Source organism: Lepisosteus oculatus, chromosome 5 (assembly GCF_040954835.1).
Source record: "Lepisosteus oculatus isolate fLepOcu1 chromosome 5, fLepOcu1.hap2, whole genome shotgun sequence".
NCBI classification, from domain to species: Eukaryota; Metazoa; Chordata; class Actinopteri; order Semionotiformes; family Lepisosteidae; genus Lepisosteus; species Lepisosteus oculatus.
The window spans coordinates 20,441,209-20,467,368 of NC_090700.1; the positions used below are offsets into that span (position 1 = coordinate 20,441,209).

The 26,160-nt window shown below is 37.5% G+C and overlaps 1 protein-coding gene across 1 annotated transcript in view; it reads right to left on the reverse strand.

Annotated features, from left to right (window-relative positions):
- Positions 1 to 2,801: 2,801 nt before the first annotated feature.
- LOC102682295 (nectin-3-like protein) overlaps positions 2,802 to 26,160 on the reverse strand; it is a 119,807-nt gene continuing 96,448 nt past the window's right edge. The window contains exons 6-8 of the mRNA XM_015341979.2: positions 21,130 to 21,268; positions 7,992 to 8,076; positions 2,802 to 6,071 (exon numbers count right to left, since the gene is read on the reverse strand). Coding sequence (XP_015197465.2) covers positions 5,910 to 6,071; positions 7,992 to 8,076; positions 21,130 to 21,268 — 386 coding nt within the window. The 3' untranslated portion in view covers positions 2,802 to 5,909. The remainder of the gene's footprint in view (positions 6,072 to 7,991; positions 8,077 to 21,129; positions 21,269 to 26,160) is intronic.

Genomic DNA, 26,160 nt, shown 5'->3' on the forward strand with positions numbered 1-26,160 from the left:
TTCCCTTTTGTCCAGTGGTTAGTATTTCACCTTTGATTCAATTATTGTGCCAGCTTTTGTATTATATTATCGGAGCTGATGCTTTTATTCAAAGCTTACAAACTGCGTATAAACTGTGTGTATATCCACCCATCCATTTTCTAACCACTTTGTCATGGGGGAGCCAGAGGCTGCAAGCAATGGATGCAAGGCAGGGTATACCCTGGACAGGACACCAGTCCATCACAGAGTGATGACACAAACAGACACAAACACGCACACATTCACACCAGGGCCAGTTTTCCCAACAGCCAAGTAAATTACCAGTATGTCATTGGAGCCCGGAACACCCAGAGGAAACCCACGCAAACAGGAGAATTGAACCCAAGGCAAACAAGGCAGCAATATTAACCACTGCACATGTCGCCCAACTATGTGCCTGTATAAAAATCTTGACACGGATGATACTGCAGTTTACACATATTTCTAGATACCTAGGTACTCAGATACCTTGTCCATGGGTACAGAAGTGTCCCCAAGCCCTGTGTGACTCTGTAGTTTGGAGTTCAGAGTTCTGACCTAATGTTTAGCTCTGCCACCCCAGATTTACCCTGTTCCCTCTGATATCTCAGAGTCACTGGGCTGGCAAAGTGACTCTTCAAACTCAAGTTAACTTAAGACTAGGACAGAATTGTAATTGAGTTTCACATTCCTTTGTGCTCTCTTTGTTCTCTTTAAGAGATGCTTCATCATGTGTCATGTGGTAAACAAGAGCTTTACTCCTTTCATTTAAAATTGCTAGTTTTGGAAGCTTCCAACTTCAGCAAAAGTGAGCTTCTGTCACCATGGATATGGTCTCAATGGTGAAATTTGCATTGAAATGTAAAATAAAACTAACCTCTAGAGCCCAGTCCTAAGTCCTCTCTCGACTCCAGTAATTAAAAACTTTAATCCTTTAGCTCAACCCCAATTCCAGGCTCAGACCCTGCCAGCGGTGTCTCTCCTTTCTACCACATGGAAGCTTGCCATTAACTATTAAAACTTTACATTTAGGTTGAAGTTTCAGTTGGATCCCATGTCTTCTGTTTTATGTTGCAGCTGAATACTTAATCACAAAGACAAGCTGAAGTGTTACTTATTCAGCTCTTTTAAAGGGTTTTCTGTGTTTAATCCTTGTTTTGGTAATACCTTGCTTTAGGTGTACACATGCCAAAATACTTTAAAGAACTTGCTCAATTTTTTAAACAAATTCATGCTTCCTTGTAGCAGCCTAAATGACTCTTAAACTCTTAGAATAAGCGTTTTTAGTTTTAGATTTGCACAGGTCCTTCTGCGTAGTTTCCAGACACCTGTTCATTACCTACTACAACAGACAGTTTATTATGAATTTCCATTCTCATGCAAATTCGTGAGAGCTGAAAACCTAAGAAAGGCATAATCAAGCAAATAGATCCATTAAGGGGTTCAGTATGCTGTAGTAATTAAGACTTGGCTAGAACAAAACAATAAGACAGAGGAGGCTTTCTGGCCCAGGACTGGAAAGGAGTAGTTTAGTCTGTTTTGTAATGTTTTATAATGAATTATTTCTTCCCTGTAGCAGCCTAAATGTCTCTTAATAGGTTAACAATTAATGATGTACTGGGAGATACACTGTATCAAACACTCCTAGAATAATCATTCTTAGTTTTGCATAGGTCCAGCTGTGTAGTTTCCAGACACCTGCATGATGGTAATTTCCAGTCTTTTGCAATTTCCCGAAAGCTGAAAACCTAAGAAAAGCATAATCAAGCAAATAGATCAATAAAGGTGATTAGTTTGCTGCAGTAATTAAGACTTGGCTGGAATAAAGCAACAAGACAGAGGAGGATTTCAGGCCCATGATTGGAAAGCAGTAGTTTAATCCAAAATATATTTATTAGATTTAAATAGCAGATAACTTTAGGTGTCTGAACCCTGTTTCCATGTGGGATGTTTTTGCAAACTTTTACATTGGCTTTGTTGCTTAGTGTAGTTAAAATGGCGATTTCTTAAAATCTGTTTCTGGGACAGCAGTAAGAAATGATCCAATTGTTTAGGTTCCTTCAAAATTTAGTAGGCATCAATAGCTTAACCTCAAAAGTTTGTTTACTCAACTAAGGAGACAGGAATGAACAGTTTTCCCTGTAAATCTACTTGTGTCTGTGTGTTCGTTCCAGGGTATATTCTGCCTTGCAGCTGTTTCTTGCCGGGATAGGCACCAGCAACCCTGCAACCCTGAATTGGAAATAGCAGTTAGACGATGGATGAAAAATGGATGGATGGTACTCTATTATAGGAGATGGGGGTTTTAATTTGCTCTAATAATCATACATTTTAACAGTAAATTAAGAGAGTACTCAATGACTTTTAGGAGCCAATCAAACATATTAATGTATAATATTACACATGGATTCTAAATAATCAATATACAATTTACTGTATTGATATAACCAAAACATGCATAACAAGCAACAAAATTATCTGTTGATATGAATGGTGACCTCTAGAGAATTAAGCTGCAAATAATGAAGTTTTCTACTCAAAGATCCATTATCCAAACATCCTTGATGAATTTAAACTTTGCCCTGACAGACGGAGCTGGGCTGGATTTATCTGTGGCAGTGTCTCTGTGCTGGGAGGGTCCTGGTGGAGACAGGAGAGAGAAAGCTTTTTCTTGCCTTGTGTCGTAGTTCAGGCAGCCCTGCTGCAGTACTGTCATGCAGACTTCAGTCTTTCAGTCTGTGAACAGTTTTTCTTCTTGGGGTCCAGCCACAAAGTAGACAAGGGAACTCAGTTTGTTACAACTATAGTTTTAATATATGCACAAATATTCTGGATGTCAACAAAGAGACCAGCTTTCTAAGTTTGTTGATCAGGCAAAAATAACAGTTTGTTCACAAACACAGGATTTCTTCTGTTTCAGGAAACATATGTTGGAATTCTATACTTTACTGACTTCCTCTCTCTGACAGGCTTCTTGGAGAAATGTTTAAGACCTGTTTTGGACTGCTAGCAGTCATGTGGTTGTAAAGGTCAGTTTGCCAGTTTACATTGAGAGAGTTTTCAAGTCTGTGCATTAACTGGTGAAAATGTGTTGTGTTCTTGCTTTTAAGGTACTGTATGACATCACTACTTGGTGATTGGCTGAGATGCTATCAGCATACAGTACATCTAGCACACACACTACAGATCCCCAGTTGGGGAACTGGTGTGGAACTTCCCTTGGGTGATGGATAGTGACAATTGATCTATGGTTTTGGGAAGAAACCTTGAGACTTGTTGGAGTCCATCTGTGTTATATGTAATTAAATGTACAGCATTGATTCAGCTTTACAATGTCTCTAATCAGATGGGCCTCTTTAGCCACGTTCCTCTGCATTTAGAGAAAGGCACCAACTGCTTGGTCAAGGCACACAACGATTGTTAGAAATCTTAAATAATTAATTTTAAGTGAAATAATGGGTCTTGTCCCTAGAGTATTGTTATTACAGTGTCGACATATGAATCATGATGTTCCCAAACAATGGCAATCTATGCAATTTGTGAACTGCTGTGCTTTATGTCCATCTGTCTTCAAGGCAGTTACAGAACTGAAAAAAACCTTTTACATTCAGATTGACAACAAAAATCATATGATTTACTGCATGATCACATAAGCTGTGTTTTAAGTGCCTCGCAGAATGTGTATCCTGTGTAAGTCATCCTGGATAAGACTATTTGTTAAGTGAATAATATGATAGTAATGATGAGGACTAGATCATTCCATCAAGTGAAATTAACTATGCTTGTGAGCAGCTTTAATCTCAAAGTGTGAAAACAACAGATGGCTCAACAAAGCTTTTTGAGCTTTGGCAATTTCTATTTGGAAGAAATAAAACTCAATGGACAAATTTCAAATTAAGAAACAATCAACAACATACCAATTCTTTTGTTAGAAAAGATGTGAAAATACGAGGTTCTCTTTTTAAATCGTTGCCATCAGCTTTCTAAAACACGTGAATAGCCTTGTCTTACATGTAACTTTTCATGTACGACATATATAAAACAACACAATATATTTTATGTTTTACATATTTTATGCAGTTTTGTAGTTTATAATACCTTTTTGTTTATGTAGCATTTGTAATAAAGATTGATCTTAAGGCAGGTTACAAGAAAAAAAACTAAATTCCAAAGAAGCAGGAGTTTAAGTCTTAGACTGATGCTACTGTACAATCACACATGGCAAACAAGAGGGCCTAATCCTCTATACCAGAAAGCCAGAGGTAAGTCTGAATAGAGAAAAGACTTCCTGGCATCGTTTAAAAGAGAATTTTATGAATAGAGTGATATCTGTATATTGTACCACCTACAGTGAACTGACAAAAGTTTCTCAGAGGTTTTGTTTGAAGGAAAAATAAGTTGCTTAATTTTCCTGTACTGAAAATTCAGTAAATCTATTCTGCATGTGTGTGTACCAAGAAGCCATTTCAATCACTCTTTAAGTATCTAGTCATAACCATGTTTACACTTGATAATAATGACAATTGACTGACTGATTTAGTTTTATTACCATTTCCTTATACCACATTTAATTAAGCTATAATTCTATGAAATTGCCACAGTTAACAGCAGACATCATTAACTGTTCAGAAATTATGTTCCCTGGATTCCAAAGCTCATTTACAAAAACAGATGAAGAAAATCACATCAACATACAATAGCAATAGTGTAAAATTAGAATAGAAATACCTTATCACCCTCCTTCCCTTCTCTTTATCCTGCAGTTCCCATTCTGCGTTTCAGTGTTCTTCAGACCTTACAGAGTCAATGTCGTTCAACAAGCTACACTACATTCCACTGACACCCAAAAAGTACACCACGTCCATAAAATTATATAACATGAATGATGGTGTTACTAAGAAAGGGAGCCACACACACCTGAATTCAAAGCTGTACCTCCATTACCTGTCATATAAAAACCTGTCCCAAAAGAAGACAGTAAAACTAGGGATACATATTCACCAAGATACTGGCTCCTTGAATACTGTTATTATTTTATTTAAAAATCTAATATGTGCATTGTTATTAAAATGGATGTAGTATCTTCCAATGAGGATACTGGACCCTGCCATTTCAAAACATAATTCCCCCCTCAACATTTTAATGTTTCATGGTACAAACAGTGACATTCTGCATGACTCTCTGCTCCACACTCTAAATTCTGCAAAGGGCCCAGATGTATGGATGTGCTCGTGCTTAGTATTTTGCTACAGTTATGCAAAGGTCATTCATTTTATTATGACAGAGCTCCTTGGTTTTGCAGTTATGAGCTATTCTGGAGTCAAGCTATAAGGCACTGCACAAACACCTTCACCGTGGAACAAACTGATTTCTTATTTTTCATCTTGAAGAGATCCTAGTGAACAACAACAAGCTGACAAGCCAGACCCTATGGATTCACATTAAGCTTTCAAAGACAGATCAAGGTTTGTTGTCATCCTCCATTTTTTTATTGAATTGTTGCTTTGGTTGCAGAATTCTGTCTGAAACATTATAATCTACTTTGGGCACAGTAAAAAACATGGTAAAATATTCTGTGTTCTAAGCTTCCTAAACAATGTAAAGGTTTTTAAAGTCTAAAACATATTTACATGACTGAAGAAAAAAACTAAAATGAAAAAATATAAAATATGTACAAAGCTTCAGTTGAATTGGCAGTTCTTATTGTGTCATTACAAAAATAAAAGAGTTACGTTTTACAGTACACTCTAGAACTTAACATCTAATTCTGAAACTCATCTAGGCTAACACCTGTACCCTGTACTGAGCCTTCACTGTGAAAGTCACAGGTCAAATAATGGCATTTTCCTGTTCTTTCCCATCTGATTCTCTCTGCTGAATGTCCACTGTAGGAACATCTTCCTTGGTCTTCACACATAATGCTCCCGGTGATTGATGTATACTCTTTCGGAGCCACTGTTGTGACAGATCCACTCGTGGTATGAGAGTTGCTCAAGTTTTGGACTTCTATGCTCATGGAAGTCTGGTATCATTGTATCTTGAACTATACAATGTCTGTCCATTACCCTGGACTGAAATGTAAAGAAAAGCATGAACAGCAAATGTGCATCCTCACCTTCTATTAATGAATTGCCTCTTTCTGGGAAATTCTCTGTTCTAGATAACCTCTGCTTTGTACTGTTAGGCCCAGTGGAAGCTGTAATATTGTATACACAATATTTGGAAAAACATTTTAGTTACTTTTAAAAGATTGCAGCAAACTGATACATAAAGCAAATACCTGCAGTTAGAGACTTAACTGGAGGAGCGTGCCTGCAATCCATTGTAATTTTGAGTGATGTGGTCATTCTTAACATTTTGATAGCATTTGAAAAACATTCTTGACTTGCATTTGTGGGTGTTCATAATTAAATCATATCACTGTCCTGTTCTATATTTCTTCTCAATGGGTGACAAGAAAGTGAAAGTTCAATGATGGTCTGATTTCTAACCAATGTCTTCAAAAGTCCCTCTGAACACCACCTGAGCTGGATTTGTCTTTCTGAGCCTCTGGCCTGGACAAGGTCAGCAGCATCAGGACAGCAGAAAAGGCTCTGTATAAAATTGTCCTGAAGCCTCCTTTCAATGTCTACCAAAGGAAAGTTAAAATATTATAGAAAACTGTGAAATTGCAATAATGTGGAATGTGAGGCATAAGTATTAAAAAATACTATGTTCTAAGTTGTATTCAAAATATGCAAGTAAAACTGTTCCTTTGGGATCTTTAGCATGTGAACATGACAATTGTTCAGGAGAACTCCTTCAAACACTGCATCACTGGCCTGTGGCCTACAGTAGCTCTGGTCAGCCACACTGGGTAGCTGAGCTCCCCTGACCACAGGCAATTCCAGAGGAAGTGAGTTGTGTGCTGTCATTGTCGCTGATAAAATAGAGCCAGGAAAGTAGGCAGAGGCTAGGGAAGAGAAGTTGACTTCATACACATGAAGGGACTGTCTGATTAGCCTGAAAATTAATTAAAAATTAATTAATGTCAGTTCCCCTTGTGGATGATGAAATGTATTGGGTGACTAGAATGGTGTTTTTCTCAAATTGCTTTGTCAGACAGCAATACAATTCTGAAGCTCCAGAAGTCCATACATGCAATCATCAAGTTCAGCTGTATTGCTAAGATACTCTCCCATGTGCTTCTGAAGTAATTTCTTTTTATTGTTAATAACTGTTTTGCTTAATGCTTATTTTTGATGTAATGAGCAATAATCTGTAAGCAGTACGGAGGCTTGATTTGCAAGTGAAAATTCATACTTGCAAATGCAAAAGCATTGGCCAAAGACAGTAATGGCATTAATTAGGCTGAAATTATTTTATAGGTATTTTCAAGCATGTTATGAACAATTCTTGGACTTGTTTTTTTAGGGATGAGTATTTGTGGAGTGATAAGCAGTCTATTCAGTGATGTGATAACCTGCTCTGATAATTCATAATTAAGTGAAGAAAGTGGACTAGCTACAGTAGGTATAAACAGTACAGTAACATCATCCTGACATTTCTAACACATTTATAACATTTCTAATTTTAAAGAAAGAAGCAATTGCAGATGCTGCAGTCTGTAAAAATTCAATGATCTAAACTAAGTAAGAAATCAGATGAAACTAACCCATTAAAGGGTCTCTTCACAGTGTTACTGCTGGTGCACTCTCTGAATGAAGTGGTGAAGGTGATTAAATGCAAGGGAAACAGTTCAGACACCTCTTTTCTGTTGTGGCTTTAACGCTGTGTTATAAAGTGCTGCTGTCGTCCCACAGCAGGGCAGATGTTCACTTACGGAGGCAGTTTACCCCAGTTTCATCTGCTGATTTTGTGAGTTTTAATTTCAGCCACTATCACTGTGCCTACACAAGATACGCAGCAACAACAGAACAACCATTTAGAAACCCAGAGATGTTTTGTGCAATCTATTTGTTTTTCTTTATTCCCCTACTGAAGACACTTACCGGAACTGTGCTGGCAGTCAGGGGAATGGACACGGTCCTCTCCATGTATGTGGGATGGGGTTTGTGTGTCGGCGGGAGATCAATTCTGTGTTAATGATAGACAAGACAGCTTTGATAAGCCCTGTGAAACAGTGTTCTGCAGATATACCAAATTTATTAATCAGGCTATGTATGTCACTAAATATAAAACAACCAGCTAACAGCAGTAACTGGAAGTAACTATGATGCTTCAGAGGAGAGCAATTGTATTTTAATTTCCCCTGGCTGTAGTTATGAACTTCTGAATTGCTTTAGTAATGCTCTTGTGGGCATGACTGTTGTAGTGTGACTTGTAGCATATTATATTTTTCCTTGGGTTTCAAATAAAACACCATTTTGAGGCAGGGCTAGGTGGCCTAAAATTGCAACCCATTATTCAATAGCCACATAAGGAAGGACATCTACACCACAAAGATCTGGAATAGATGGAAACCAGTTATGGCTAGACAGGCTTGAGACTAGCATTTACTGTAGTTTGTGATGTATAAAGATCCTATCATTTTCAATGAGTTTTGTATTTCAATCTTAAACCTTTAGGGACATTAGCAGAATCAATCTGTTCACCCAATGGCAATCAGTGCTTCAGGCCCAGACTGAGTTGAGTTTGACCCTCAAAGTGTCTATTGAATATCATACACTGCTAAAATAGTCAACATTAGCATAATCTAATGCCACTATATTTGAAATGGGTGCAAATGTGCAGGTTTTACAGATCCCTAAATCATCAACATCAAAAGAACTAGAAAAAAGTTGTTAGTCAGGTACACTTAAGCTAATAACTAGTTGAATTACAGTAGGCGACCAGTAGGCCTCTTGAAGGTAGGATAAGAACCTGAAAGTTTTAAAAGAATTCACACACCTCATGAATTTTCAAAACAAAAGCAAAATTAAGAACAAAAAGCAAAAAAAATAAAAATGTTGATGCCTGACTGATCTTATAGTACCTACTTAATGTAAGAACTTTACATAATGTGTCATCTTATAGTGGAATCATGAGCATGGAGGTCTGGCTAAAACTAGTTTCTGTCTGCTGTAAGCAGCCAATGTGAGACTCATACAATAGATGAGCAGAAATACATATTATGTGCTCTGTTGTTAGATTGCTTCCTGTCCAAACATGAAATTTCATTGGGATGCTTCCCATCTCACAGAATTCATATGAATCTATAGCTTGTAATGTTTCTTGCTCTATAAAGTCAGGGTGCTATGGTGTTGTGACTAGTAACAATTTCTGCTCCAGCTCTGAAAAACCACTTTAAAAAAAATCAGTTACTGAAGCAGTATAATAATAATGCCAATATTTTTAATTTCAGTGTTTTGGGTTGGTATAAAAACCATAAGAAATCTCCAAACGTATACTGCCTAATTGTATTTTTATGCAATATTGTATTATAGGACTTTCGAGGATCACTGTGTAATATTCTCTTAATTAGATTCCATAATAGCATTTGCTTAATCCTTAACAACCTAAATTTCCCAACAACTTCTGCTGATGCTATATAAGAGGCCAGATCATAGAGCCAGTTGCAAATTCACTATTTGAACGCTGTTATTGGGTTTAACTGTTAACCAGCTACAGTATGTTTAAAAAACATAATGTACTGCAGTTAAATATTTGTAGGAAATCCCTAAACTATCCATCTAAACTATATTAACAGCTTGGGCAGATAGCTATCGCTTCAGGGGGAACCATGTAGTGTATGACACTAACTTTTTAAACTATTGAATGTTTTACGAGCTGTGTAACCTGTGGTAGAGATATGGGCAGCCTTGTTGAGATTTTGATTAAAGAGAAGCACCCGCACACACAAATCGAAGTCACTTTAAGTACGTAGGTGAATGAATGAATGAGTGGCCTTCCCCTGAAAAGCTGGCTGAGGTTTTCATTGAGTACTCCAAGACATCTATACATGGCATTGTTGTGTGCAATTGTTTTGTGTTTGAAAAGGTGCCCTTGCTATGCTATGATAATGTATGAATGAGACTTTTTGTTCTCTCAGCAACTACCTGAACAAACAGTAGAATCCTGGTATTAAATTCTGTTAAGTCTGGGGGTTAGAAAGAGAGTCTATTGTTTCAGGAGTGGAACCAAGAGTACAGTAAGTGTCTCTGCACTAAAAATGATGTTTGTCTCAAGCCTTTCTTTAGCTAATTCTCCTTAACTGAGTTAATCCTGTCTCAGTAAGTACTGGAAGAAAAACTAATACTGTAACTCATTTATTGGAAATCAGTTATCAATTTTATTTGCATATTTGTTTGTTGGTGTCAAATTTGTATTGAACAGCATTACAAATGCAGTATATTAGAAGCATTGATTGTTTTGCTAAGTAAAGATAGATTGAACACTGCAAATAAGATTAAAATTATATGTCATTTCTGTAATAAAATTGGCTTCCTTTAGCTCTCTGCTGCCACCTAAAGACTTTATCAGCATTTTCTTTCATTTTAGTGTTCAGCTGTGCAGTAAATAATATGCTTCACTGGAAAATGGGAAAACAAAGGAGACTACTGTGATTAAGTTACAGTGGAGGCAGTTTCACAGTTTTAGGTGTATAAAAACTCAAGTGTTGGCATTCAAACACCATCGAGCCAACTTTTCTGATCTTTATGTTTTTCAATGCAAAAGGAATTAGTTAAAAGACTTTGCTGGATAGACAAAATGTGCTGTTTGCCTTAATCTTTCCTTATTGTGTTAAAAATCCGATTGATTCTGATCTGATAGTTTTGATGTTCTAAAATCTGACGTTTTAGAAACTTCTTTCCAAAATCTATAAATACTGTATTTTAATAAAAATCTAACCTATAGAAGTATCACATATTAACTCAGCCTGTATTTTAAAATACAGGCTGAGGTAATATGTTCAGTATATGACTGAAGTACCCAAGACTTCCAGAGGGATATGTATATTGAAGAGGGTTCTAATAGACAAATTATAATTATAGAGGAACTGTTCATAAGCAGTCTTGTGACCTAATATTATATGTATCAGAGTACTGGATTATTGGAAAAATATTGACGTAAAAATATTATAACTATTTCAAGAAATTATGTACTTTAATTGGGTCATGCAAGCTTTTGGTGACAGCAGTATAATGTGACTTGCTGGCTTAGTTAGTTTAACTTTTTGTGATCTTTAACCGCTGGATGAAACCTGAAGGATTTTCAGAAGCTGGGTTGGAGGATTGCTATTGTGCAGGCATAAAAAAGGGACAGCTTTGAAGACTGCTCTGATCCAACTCTCATAGATTAAAAAGCCATGACCAGGTCACTGTAGAGAACCTCAACGTACAAGGAAATCTTTGGCACAGGGAGCTGCTCATACTCTTTCCACTGAACATCTTGCCATCTGCCCCATTCTGGGGTACCAGCTTCAATGAGACACAAATACAAACCAGAGTGAGACAGCACACAAGCGAACAATTAAACAGCAAACAGTGCAACAGAACTCAGGGATCCCAATATTCAGGATCTCCATATTAGTTTACACTCATATTATGAGTTCTGGCATTAAAGAAATTGGATATTGGTTACACCGTAACTGTAAATAAAGCATATTCAGAGTAGACAGTTAGTTTCATTGCTTTCTTTGTCAATTGTTTATTTAAACTAACAGCATTACTTAGTAACTGTCCCTTTGTCCACTCTGCAAAGTTTCCTAAATAGAAGTCTTATGTTACACTGCAGGAAATGTGAGGAAGAACTGGTTATGGGCATTGGTAACAGTTCTCCTCTGCATCACATGACACAGTCTCCACTCCCATACCATGAATCAAATATAGTATTTTTTTTATCTCGTTTATATCCCTCATACACTAACATATTTATATTGGCTTTAATCGTAAAACAAGTCGCTGTTCCCCAAATTCAGGAAGCTGCCAGGAGACTGCAGAAAACTTTGCATTTTTGCATGTCTGGGAAAATCTAAATGCTTTGTCACATGAAGCAGTCACAATGATCCAAAGATCTGGGTGACCCAAACAATTTCACTAATATTTAATATTGACCAGATTATTCTCTGTTACATCTTATTACAGTATGTCAGCCCTCTTAGAGCATCTGTAGGGAAGACATAATAAAGGAACATAAAAAGAAGAAGCCATAAGAGCACGTCCTTCAACAGCCCAAGACACCAGAACCTGTCCCAGTAATATGACACCCAGAGGCTCTAGGCTTTAAGAAAGGGATTTGTTGTCTTATATTTGTGAAAACACTGATTAAATAATTCCTAGCAATTGTGTACACTTTTACAGGCAATGAGGAGTCCCCTCCACCACTACCAATGTGCAGCATCCACCTGCATGATGCAACGGCAGCCAAAGTGCACTAGTCACTCACCACACACTAGCTATCAGTGGGGAGGAGATCAGAGTAATGAAGCCAATTCATAGATTATTAGGAGGCCATGATTGGTAAGGCCCAATGGGAAATATGGCCAGGAAGCCAGGGTTATACCCCTACTCTTTTCAAGAAACACTCTGGGGTTTTTAATGACCACTGAGAGTCACTGTACTTGGTTTTACTTCTCATCCAAAGGATGGTGCCTTTTTTACAGTATAGTGTCCCCATCACTATTCTAGGGTTTTTAGACCCACATAGACTGTGGGGTGAACGCCCCCTGCTGGCCCAACTAACACCTCTTCCAGCAGCAACCTTAGCTTTCCCAGGAGGCAGTAGTGATCAAATGCTGTCAAATTACAAATTATATCTATTATTACTTTAGTAAGAAAAAATAAATCTGAGATCACTACTGTAGGTTGTCAGTTAGAATACGGGTTCACACAGTGTTTCAATACAATATATATACTGTTGCTCTTTTCTGGACACTCCACTCAAAGCACTTTACAGGTAATGGGGACTCCCTTTCGATCCCCCAATGTGCTATATCAACCTTGATGATGAGACGGCAGCCAGTATGAGCACATAGTATGCTCACCAGACATCAGCCATCAGTGGAGAGGAGAACAAAGTGATGAATCCAGCTCATAGATGGGGATTATTAGGAGGCCATAATTGCTAAAGGCCAATGAGAAATTTGGCCAGGACCAGGGTAACCACAGAGAGTCAGGACCTCGGTTTCATCTGAAGGACGGCGCATTTTTACAGTATAATTTCCCCATAATTATACTGGGGCATTAGGAGCCACACAGACCGCAGGGTGAGCGCCCCCTACTGGCTCCTCCAGCTAACCCCTCCTCCAGCAGCAACCTTCCCAGGAGGTCTCACATCCAGGTACTGACCAGGCTCATACCTGCTTAGCTTAAGTCGGTCATCAGTTGTGAGTTGCAGGGTGATATAGCTAATTTATGTTATCCACAAGGCTACAGTAAATCTCTCATTTCATTAATTATTATGTTTTTGAATAGGAACATAGGTTCCCATATTTTTATCATCCATTTTAGAGCACAATTTAGTCCTGGGGTGGCAGGGTGGTGCAGTAGTTAGCACTGTTGCACTGCAGAACTGGGGCCAGGAGTCCAGTTCCTGGGGTGCTTGCTACATGGAGTTTGTATGTTCTCCCCATGTTCACATTAGTTTCTGCCCAAAGGAAAACTGGCTGTGGCATGAGTGTGTTCATGTTTGTGTTTGTGAATGCCCTGTGAGGGACAGCAATCCTGCCCAGGGTGTATCCTGCCTTGTACCCATTGCTTGTTGGGATTAGCCCTAACCCCCCCAATCCCGCATTGGATAAAATGGTTAGACAATTGTGGATTTAGTTCTGTGTAAGATCTTTTCTTGTACAGGACACATAATTCTTCCTTCGTTTTACATATTTCTTCTCTTTCTATGGCACTTGTGTCTCAATTCAACAGAAAGAGAGTTCTGTTTTTTGTGTTTGTAGTAGATAGGTCTGTAGGACTCTCAGATTTGTAAATATTAGTAAGAAATAGTAATAAACCTCATGTGTTTGTGTAATAAATATGTATTTATCCCTTTAAAGTTAGAATTTCTTTATTCTTGTCAGAATATAAAAAAATCTTTATTTAGCATTTTTTCCATCTTCATGAGTAACTGCAAAATAAGAACAATAAAACAAATAGTAAAAACATATAATATTCAGATCTCCAGTATACTGTATATAATCTTTACAAGATAAATGTAAAGCTTAGTAATGAACTTTGCTTGGCAAAACCCCCCAATATTTTACAGTTCTTCTGTGTAGTTTACACATTAATTTGTTTCACTTTATAGGTAACATTTAAGGTCTCTTCTGTCTTAAAGTGTCTGGTTGACATGGGGCCAGTTGGCAGCTCTACTCAGTACAACAGAAAGAGTCTTTTTACACCAGGAGGAGAATAACAGAAACTAGAAACAGACAGCAGCTGAATACAAATGTCTCTACCTGAATGTCAACAAATGCCACTGAATATCAGGCTTGGCTTTATACCAAGGTCAGAGGGAGTTATTTCTTTAAAAGACTGGTCTTGCTCTCTCTCCCAGGAGAGAGCTGTCCATCAGTGCTGGAAAATGTAATGGACTTCAAAGTTCTATCAAAGGTCATTTTGTTTCATGTTGACTGGTCTGCCTACAGCTTTGATGTTGCATGTATATTAACCCATCTACTGTGTAATTTTTGCTGATTGTGAGACTTTTCCAGGTTTTTCAGTCAACGCTCAACAACCAGAGCAGAGATAAATTCCCCTGAATATCAGCACCCCCTTTAGAAGACACTGTCTCATCTGAGATTTAAACTGCAGGGAGTTGTAATTAAATTCACATTGAACAGAGAGTAGCAGAGTTAGAGACAGAATGTAATAAGAAAGCAGAAAATAAGAAGGGGACTGTTCTGTCTTGCTCATTTGCATGATAGTTTTCCCCTGAAATTAAAAGCAATGCTTCTCTGTCTCATGCAGTACTGTATTTTTCTGTATCCAAACTTTTCATGGAAGCATGAAAACAAGGGGCTTTTTCCATGTTGTAACTACAATAGGACTGCTTTTCTACCAAAGGTTATATAATCAATTTGTTGCACCTGCTCACAGATATTGATTTTTACTGTGTGCGTGAGTAGACCAAGATAATTGTCTCCTTTTCTCAGCGTCTTAACACCTCCTGGAAAAAACTTTTACAGAATTATTTTTCATAGCAGGTTCTATAGAGAAAAAAGGGCTCTGAAAAGTATTACACAGCAATAAGATAGAAGGACGTTCACATTCAGACAAAACTGGAAACTGGAAATATATTTAAAACCAAGAACATTTTTATATCCAAAGAGTTGTGGTCATATGAAACAAGCTATCCAGCAATGTTGCTGAAGCTGATATCCTGACTTCTTACACAACATGGCTGGATTAGAACCTTGGATACAAACAGGCTAGATACTGTAGGTTGAATTGAATGGTATTCTCTCATTTATAACTTTTCTTATGTTCTTAAATGTTTTACCTGTTTTAAACTGTTTCTGTGGTTAGCTGCCCTATTACAAATCTCAACAATGAGGCCAAGAGACACGGAGAGTTCAGGTGAACACAGAGATAAACTGTAACAATAGGAAACTGACCTCTGCTTCTGTGGTTTCATGCAGCTAGGAACATTGTCTATTTTAAAAGCTTTAAAAGTTATACAGTGTAATAAACACAGCAACAAATAGAAACAGATGCAACTATTCCTAAGAGACACTTCCATGCTTAGCTTTGGTGACCAAGGTCATATAGATATTTTATTCTATGTAGAATGGTGTAGGAATAACAATGGACATTTTCATCTTAGCATGAAAAAGCATCTTAAATGAAGCAGGAGCTATCAGTGCTGAAACCACTGCAAATGAGCAATGTTTACTTCACTTTCAGACAGTCAACTATCACCAGAGTCAGGCCCCCAATGAAAAGCAAACAACAATCTGCAGAACAGCATTAGTCAATCAACAGAGAGTCTAGGCAAATAAAACTAAACATCAATGGTCTTATGTTTTCAACATGTGCAAGAGAATGAAGAGCTACTTAAATTTATTGCTAAATAATCCTTTACTGTTTAACCAAATAGTCACCTCATTCAAATCAAACCAGAAATAGCAACTTAACTTAACAGGATAGAAATATAGCTACAGTAATAGACTGGCTTCTTCTTGACACAGAGCATGAAGGTGACATGAGCACAGTGGGATTAGAACTAAGATGCCAACTTGCTGTGCTTTTACCTCCAAGTCACAGGCAGCACCAAGGTTCAAACCAGCCTCCCCCAGATATATTGTTTCTTCTCAGATTCACCCAAACATCATAACTTTTTTTTGTTGTTCAATTTTTTTTAAACACTTTTCTTTTCATTCATCTAAGATGGCAAATATGAATTCAATAAATTCTGGTGAGATACAGAAAATCAAAAAGCACTGTGTTCATAGTGACAGGACAGATGAGAAGTGTCTGGAGCCTCTTCCACGGGTGAGAAAATTCTGCCCATTAAGCCTTGATAGGGAAGATGGACACATGGAACTTGCTGTCAGTGCAAACTAACTTCACATTTCCCTGAGCATTGTGCATGACATTGTCCATGGACAGTTGGACAATGTGGGTTTTGAGTCCACTGGGCGTCATAACAGCTCTAAGACTTTCACAGACTCATCCAGATCCTGCTCTCTGTCCTGACTTGGTATCCATTGTATCACACCATGGACACAACCACGCACTCATCGCATATATGTTAATCCAGTTCATCTCATTACTGCCAGGTCTGCCTGTAGTCCAGTGCTCTGTCATTGAGCTTCCTTCCACACCAGGAAAGGGCTCTTAACACAATGGACCTTACTAGAGAAGGTGACCGTCCTAGATTCAGTACGTCTGTCTGACCAGACTGAGAACCCCACGACCAAGTGTCTTCCCACCTGTCTCCTTCACAGCTCCAGCTTTGTGCCATATCCCAGTCCTCCACCCTTGCTTGGCTATACAGCTTCCCTGCCCTGATCTACCCTGTTTAGCTGCATTGAGCCTTCACCGTTTGATCAGGCCAGCTGTATTGTGCATCCCCTGCTCGGCTATAAATATTAGTCTAACTCCTAAATAATACCAACAACAAACAGGGAAGTGCTCACCCAAAATTCTTCTTCATGCATTGGTATTGCATTATATACAGCATACACAGAGAAAACATACAGAGGAAAAATGATAGATTTGTACTACAGCGGCAAATTGTCTCACAGTATTTGAACAGTAATTTCACTTGTAGGGTGTTACTGGCTATGGGTACCGTATTTAATAATGGTTTAACTACATTAGTAAATTAGAAGGTGTCAGCCTCAGTAATGTGCTTTTCATTGTTGAGAGAATTACATAGTTTTGTTTGGATGTGAGAACCTAACTGTGCAATTTTGTCTGTCAGCTCTGTACACAGAACAAATTTCAGCATTCTGTTTTTATTTTTAATCCCCTATTTTGCTGTATATTAATAAGCTAAATCTTCACCCTTCTTTATTACACATTATGGTCCCAGTATTTAAAACATTTAAACAGTTAAAACTCCCCAAAAGGAAAAATATAATACAGTTTTAATGAATTAGTATAATATCTAACACAGGATGAATTGATTTAAGGAATAAATAAGAAACCCTTGATAAAACAATGTTCCTTACCCCCTCCCCAAATATTTACTTGCCACTCATGCATCTCAAAAGCAAAATTTGTGGGGCATGTCTGACATTGTGCCAGATGAAGCTGCCAGCCCTCTCTGTAGTGCCTTCACATTGTGACAATCCTGTCAGCAATGACCCAAGATCACACTCTGTCAATCTGTCACTCAGCTATGCCATCACTAAGCGTATGACAAGGGGCCTGTTTGTCATTTAAGTGTGCATTTAAGTTACCTTTGCACATGGAAACACACAAGCACACCTTCCTACAGTATCATCCATATTCTTCATCATTTGATATTCTAGATGCAATGAGGAATACAAAAGGGCAACAGGAGATTTTATCTGGTAAATACAAACTTCACAGCTTTTCAGAATAATACACTAAACTAACTGGTTAGTATTACGGAATTGTCTGAAAAGTACATGCTGTGTTTCTAAACTTTTACACAGCACACACTTTTGAAACTCTATACATCACTTAAGCATTTATTCCATAGACAGCTTCTACAACAGGAAGTCAAAATGACTATACCTTGAAGAAGAGGAAATATATCTATAACACATATCCACCCAATTTCTAACCTCTTCTTCCTAATTCAGGGTCACAGGGGAGCCAGAAGCTATCCTAGCAAGAAAAGGTCAGGCCAGGTCAGATACACCTTGGATGGGATGCCAGTCCATCGGAAGGCAGACACACAGACACAAACACACACACTCTCACAGCAGGGCCAATTTTTGCAAAAGTCAATTAACTAATTAATTGTAGTTACCTTTGCTATTTCCCAATTCTTGTGCCCTGTGTTAGAATTCAAAATGTAGTGCCTTCTGTGTGGAGTTTGCATGTTTTCACTGTATCCGGAGGCTACAGTTTTCTCCCACTTTCCAAAGATGAGCTGAATAGGTAAATTGGTGTCTCTAAATTGTCCCCGTACAATATGTGCTGTTGTAGATTGCTGCCTTGTCAGTGCTGACAAACAACCAATGGTTCTGGTAATCAGGATTGCCACTACCCTGACTTGGAACAGCAACTTTTGATAATGATTAGATTTCTTGTAGTAGTAATTATATTGCTTTTGATTAAATATTCTATTAGAAGCCTCATATGTGATTCTGAGGTGAGTTTTAACAAGATATTCTTGTTTCTGATGATCTAATAACATTTTGAGTTTCTCCCTTGATCATTACTCCTGTGTAAAACGTACACACATTATATATGTTATTTTATAGTAAGTAGCAAAAATGGGAATGGTTTCTTTAGTACTCTAAGAAAAAAGTGGTAAATAAAACAAGTACAACAAGTATAATCAGTATAAAGAGCTACATAAAATCTATCATGACAAGGCAGTATTACTGCAATTAAAAATTCTGCCAGTGTACAGAACTGAAAAAAGAACAACCAGACTGAGTTCTTCAGCACAATAACAGTAAAACAAATCCCTTATGAAGCAAGGCTGAGGCTGAATCCAATAAAAAGAAGTCCAAATCATATTACTGCAGAGTGACTAAACAAATCTCACCAGCAGTACTTGTTCTAGAGGTGTAAAAAAGACTAATCTTAATTTGGATTGGAACTGACATAAAAAAACACCCAAAATAGCAATTCATTTAAGAACGGCCCAGGGATACAGAGATTCTGTATTTTTAATTCAGTTTAGCAAATATCTGATAACTTCCCCTTGTCAAAACACCTGGAAACTGAGTGTCCTTGGTAGACTTGATGGTTAACTATAACTGGAAATGAGAATATGCATTTCATAGCATTGTGCTCTGATAGGTTTCTTCTATATATACAACATTAGGTCCTTAATTGTTGTTTGAACTTTGAAATTAAAATTCTTCTCTATCCTTGTACAAAGGATGCAGAGAAATATAATAACAACAGCAGTGTACAGAGTAGGAACGAGAGCTATTAATCAGAACTTCCTATGACACTTTTAGAGCAGGAGGGTTACACTTTTATATTCCTAACTAAAATAAATAACAAAAAACCTTAGGAATATTATACTATTTGGTCTAATCTGAGTGCTTTGTAAAGGCATCAAATAACATCAGAGAATATATTTTTTTTAAATTGTTACAGAAGTGAAGCACAGTGCAGTCAGTACAATCTTTTTAATTAGTTGAATATTTACAGAAAATAGCTTTGCGAAATAATCATTGTGATGTACAGTATATTATATCAAACTAGAGACTAAATATTTTCAATTATTTATTGATTCATTTGTCCAAATAGGATATTAAGTGCCATTTTTCTTTTTTACATTGTAATTGACAACTATAAAGTAGTGGTTACCAGCACTGAAATAATTAGAAGCAATTCGTTTTTTATTAATTAAAATAGGTGTGATGTCAGTTCTTCTCTCCCTACTACAACGTTTTGGATCCCTGAACATTTCAACAATATCTCGCAGCTGTTTCTTGGCAGTATCATTCACTGTAATTTCACTTCAGTTCTGTCATTTCAGTAAGCTGGTAGGTCACTTGATTCTCAGAGTGTCAGCTCTATCCACATGTACAATAAGGCTGATATGAAATCTTTGAGGCACAGACATGATTCTGCTCTTCTCAGCTGAAGTGCTGTCTGGAACTCCTCAGGCACTGGCCAGGTTCCAGTTGGACTACAGGTTTTGGGAAGTGATGCAACTTTCAGTCAAGGACTAAACCTGTGGCCTTGAAACAGTCTGGAGCACCTCTAGACATCTCCAACTGTGTGGGATGGCTGAAATGTTTTAAAAACCTCAATAACAGGGAGCTGTCGAGTTTTATTTTTGCTGTCTCAAGGCAGGTATTCAATAGTCTATCTGAGGGTCAGTATGGAATCCCACAATAGAGGAAAAAAAGCACTAGGACCCAACAATATTCATCATATCTCCAGTACAGTTCCTGACTGATCATAGTACATTACAGAACACATTCCTACTAATAGATCTATCTCGGCAAGCAATGGGTGCAAGGCAGGTTTCATTATAAACAGGCCGCCCAGTCTATCGGAGGGCAGACAGACAAAAACATACACATTGTCAAACAGGGGCCAATTTCCCAGAAACCAATTAAACTATCAGTATGTCTTCAGTCTTTGGGAGGAAATTGGATCACCAAGAAGAAAACCATGTAAACACAAGGAGAACATACAAACTCCACACTGATAGCACCCTAGTTTCAGAAGTGAAGCCAGGGCCCCAGTACTGTGAAGCAGCAATGCTAACCATGGCACCACCATGCCACCCACATTAGCACTTGTTTTTCAAAACAGAAAAAACAAAACCACTAATGTTACAAAATGTAAAACTTAAATGTCTTCTAGTAATTTAATACACTTAGTATTTGGTATCCTAAAAGGTTTGTTTCACAGCCCAACATTTTCTGTGCTGCTTTCTGATAAAGAATGATTTAGATGCTTTTAATTGAATATGATGGTAAAGGTTTCATGAACACACTCTCATTATTTTAATAGATTCATTGGGATCTATAGGTATTCATTGTGCACCAGGGTTTAGCAATGTAATTCAATTTAATTTCATTAGGGTTTCATTACTCACACTTTGTCCAGATACGAAGGCTCTCTCTTCCTGGGTGTCACCAGCACGATGATGAAAACAGCGATGAGGAAGAGTGCAAGCACAGCTCCAATCACAGCGCCAGCAACTGCCACAGAGGATGTCTGGTGAGAGGGCACATCTGGAACAGACAGAGAAAGGCGTCAATTAAAAGATCATCACATTCTGTATGAGGTGACAGGGCCTCTAAGCAAAGTGCTCCCAGATGTTTATTTAGCCGCTGTTTTGCATTTACACTGGGGAAGCACTTTTTCTTATCAGTGAATTGATTATGTTTTCTTTCCTTTCATTTTTCATCATATTTTTTGTGCCATGTGCACCAGCAGGGGTTTTGTGCATCTCTCACCGTTCTTCAGAGGAAAGCTGGAGTGAGTGAGACAATGATACATCAAATGAAATGATCCCTTCTTATGTAATTCTTTTTTTCAAAAGTTCATCCTGTTTTAGACTGTTCTGCATTGCTTTCAAGCAGGCCATGACAAACCCCACTCCTTCTCAACACGTGGTTTCAGTTCCTGTAATTCATCACTTTGCATCACAACCACCTGCAGCTCACCATTTCCACTTTCTTTGTAGGCAAATTAAATTTTGTTAATTCATCGCATTTACTTTAGCTCTTTGATGAATGTCACCAGCTCTTCCTACCTGCGTCAGTACAGAGAAGCCTACTGCACTCCTCAGTAATTCTGTTAATCGTTAATTAGGATTTTTCCAGGGGACTTCAATTTTCCCCTCCTGTTTAAGGCCAGGCCAGCAAGTCCAAAAAAGGAATGGGAACACTTAATATCTGATAAGTGTACATCATATCCAATTCATTTTGATGATATGTCAAAATTCAGTTGTTTGTTCCCATGAATTAAGCAGACTCTTACATCAAGCTTTTCTATTAACAACAAAAAAGAAAAAGTTAAGCAGGCACAGGCGATGAAGCCATTATGTTTAATTGATAATGCTTTACAGAGCTTCACCTCCAAGACAAGGCGTAAGCCCTTTCATAAAAGGCATTGGTTTATGTACCATGAACCCAAATCAAAATACGCTCCCAATAAAAACCCAGAGAGCCTTTAGCTGTTAAAGAGAGTCCATTTATTCTCATTCCACTTAGCACGGTAGGTTGATTTGGGCCTTAACTCCTGACCGGCACAGCATGAAAACAGCAGAGTCAGAGCTAATGCCCTGTAATTAGGACTTCATGCTGCTGTCCTTTAAACTTTTTTTCTCCTGCTTATTAAGCTTAGCAACACTTTGGTTTCTTTTATTTCTGTTCACAGAATGCAGACGTACGTGTCTGCTCTGTTCAGAAGTGATGTAAAGGCTCCAGTCCACACAAGGGAGAGGGGGAATGGTGTTATAGTGAGGTGTGGGGGAGTACAGGCAGCGGCACCACACAACACATCAATCTTTAAAGTGCTGTCCTTGAGAAAAAACGAGGACTCTGCTTGCATGTTGCTAGTTGTTTATTACATCACTTGAAAGTTCAGAAAAGTGGCATTCACGAGCTCTTCGACTCAAATAAATCCTGTACTAAAAACTGCCCTCTAAAATAATATAGTGTATATGGGCTATGAGTGTTAAATTTAATCGGAAAATCAATAAAATATAAAACAAGCTTTCAATTTGATATATTTATTTTATCGTTTTACCAGCACAGCAGAGTCCAGAGACGTCCAGAGATTACATTTTCTAGCCCAAATGTATGACAGATATCTTAAAACCCTCTAACTAAACTCTCCCAAGAAGAATAATAAAAACCTTAAATGTCGTATTATTATTTTTTGGTGTTGTTTCCATAGCGTCAATCAAAAATAAATATTTGATATCAATATTATTTAAATTTTACACACTGTACCCATACAGACATCGGTGTCTGGGAAAGGGAAATATTTACACTAAGAGTGGAATTCAAGAAGTAAAACGTTGGGAGGAACACCTCCTTCCTTCCCCCCAGCAAGCTCTGGGTTCTGATCCAATGGTCAAATTAATATAAAGTATATACCGTATTTATAGACAAGATTTCAGAGAAGGTTTGGAATACAGGGAACAAAAGAATTATATAGAAAACATTCATTCTGTTGTATACAATTCTGAAACGATTATATATTTTTTAAACACGTTTTGTGCAATAGAAAAAGTTTTCATTTCCACTCAATATACAATATACAGTACAGTATATTCCTTTAACACTAATTCTTGATAGGAACATTCCATAAGCACTTAGAATAACTATTTAATAGCAACATTTGAAGTACAAAAGCTTTCTATTTCAAATTTAACTCTTCAGCCCTATAAATCCTATAAACTCTAAGTCCTATATATCCCCTATAAACTCTCAAAAAAATGTCACTTGTTCAGTGTTACTGTGCTAGGTACAGTACTTGCTAATGTACACATACTGTACAGTAGACGTTCATGGGAACTTTCTCAGGTGGGTGTGAAAAACTTGTAAAATTTCACTGCAGCTGATAGTACTGTCATCTGCTTCAATCTCAGCATGTACAACACCTGAACACATGAAGCAGGGTGTCACAAAATTTAAGAAAAACTTCTAATAGTACAGAGCTCTCAAACTCTGGACAGGGCAAGCTGGAGGACTTTCTGGCATTCCTAGCTTAATCCTACAGCAACGTCTACAAATGATCATGTCCCTTTCACAAACTCTAGCTATTCTAAAAAAGGCAATTCGTTATGTAGGCATCACAAACCAATTAACACATCTAATGTAGTGAATGTAGTGTGAGGTGCTACTGCAGGCTCTTATAAATACAGAATGCGGCCATAGACCATAGTCTTCACACTTTTCACACCAACTACTTTTAAATGAACAATAAATTAACATAAGATAAATTATGCATAGTCCTGAGAGGAAAGACAAAATTACATGTGTGCATCTCAAAGAAGGTAGTTTTTAATCACACCAATGCTGCTCAAATGCTGCTTTTTAAAAAACAACTCCTCTATAATATTTCATTCTGAAGTGCACAAATCCTACCAATCAAAGTACTAAAATCAGCTTTTTTTATATTTGGGAGGTAGCAGTGTTAAGGCTGTCTTGCAGGTAGTGAGAATATTAATTTTACCACTTAATTAGCAGGATAATATCTTTTGCAGTTTTAAAACCATGTCCTATCTCTGAATGACCTGAGTGTTCTCAGCAGTCATTTTGCACCTTTGAAGTAAAATCTTCATTTTATCTCCTACACTGTGGTAAATTGACACTGAGAACAACAGCATTTATATCTCCGGTGGCAAGGCCAGATAATGCATTTAAATTCAGGAGCGCTATCTACTGTAGGTTGTCCTTGAAGAAGTCCTTAGAGGGAGATGAAGAACCAAGAAGTACAAAACAATCTGAATTTTAAGAAGCTCTCAGCCACAGTAGTACAATAGCTGACCAGATGGTGTTTGACAGTAGCACAAGTCCATGTCTGACCACAGCGAAGGGAGAACTGCAGTACCACAGAAACTCGTACATCTGGACCCTCACTTGCTTTTAAAGGTAGAAATAAAAAGGATTCAAATTAATCTCCTCAGATATTTTTCTCTCCTTCACACAGTTCCTCTGACTGTTTCTATACTCTCAGACCAGGACCTGTCCGTCCTAATAACTATTATTTTACAGGTCAGTCTTAAATCAGTAGCTTATTATATGTTGCTTTTTTTAAAATGAAATTCGTGGTTTGTTCAAATAAATCAGGAGTTACTATGTGTAATCATGGAATGATGAAAAGTGTTCAAGAACATAAGAAAGGTTACAAATGAGAGGAGACCATTTGGCTTTTAGTATCTAGCCAGTTGGGTAATCAGTAGTTAAATGACCAAGGATCTCATCCAGCCATTTCTTGAATTCTTGAAGAAACCATGCATGGTACTGGCTTCAACTAAATGGCTTGGAAGCTTGTTCCAACAAACAACCCTGTGGGTAAGGAAGTGCCACCTGTTCGCAGTTCTAAAATGTAACTTCCACTTGTGTCCTCTGGTGCATGTTTCATTGTGCATTTTGAAGAAAAACTGACAAAATGATTTTGTTAGTGCCTTTAAGGATTGAAGCCTTTAAGACTGGTCACTATTATATTGCCTCTGATCCACTCATGGATTACTAAACAATGAACAAAAAAGAAAGGTGGCTCCATCAAAGATAATATCCTCTAAGGTACTTGACAGGTTAATTAGGTGGTTAAACATTGGCACTCTATCACACAAGTCTGAAAAATCAGGGCAGGTAACCTGACCAGTGACCTGGCCCAGTAGAGTTGAGAAACCAATGTGGTATTTCAGCCCACATGATTCACATATTTCTCTGTATTTGTTTCTTGTTTTTGCAAAGAAGAAAAAGTCTTTTCAGTCGCAGTCTGAATAGTCTCAAATTTGCACAGAACACTAAAGCACTTTTACTGGATTGAAATTAAATTCTTTGTTTTGCTTGAACAAAGGTGAACAATGGGAGTTTTGAGCCGCTACTGTATCTCTGGTGAGCAGCCTGCCAATCATTTTCTTTGAGCTCTGAATGCCCGAAAGCTTTTACGTGGGATTCTAACAATTAGTTTATATTCGAATAATATTTTACAATTATAGCTTTATTGTTTCCAATGTCACACAATTTTGACTCATCAATAAAGGATTTCTAAGATTTGGAAATACAGTAGAAAATGTCAATATATATATATATTTATTGATATATGTGTTGTTAATAGGCTAAAAGTTGCAGTAACACCTCCACATATTTTGGTATAAAAATAGTTGTACTGTACTGACCACAGTGAAAACAAAGTGTTAAGTGTTCTGGTGGCGTCCACTGAAGTCAGTGAATTCTGTGTTGTTTTGTTTTCCCACCCTTTTGGACTTTTAAGTTTTCAGTTTCAGTGAAATCCATGCTTACATTATGTGTTTCATAAGTACACATAATTTGATCTTGGTACCTCATTGTGTGACAGAGTTTCTCGGTCTCTGTGGATTGATTGTTTAAAACACTGGGTGGAGTTGCCTCCAAAAAAAAAATTGGAGTCCTGCACACCA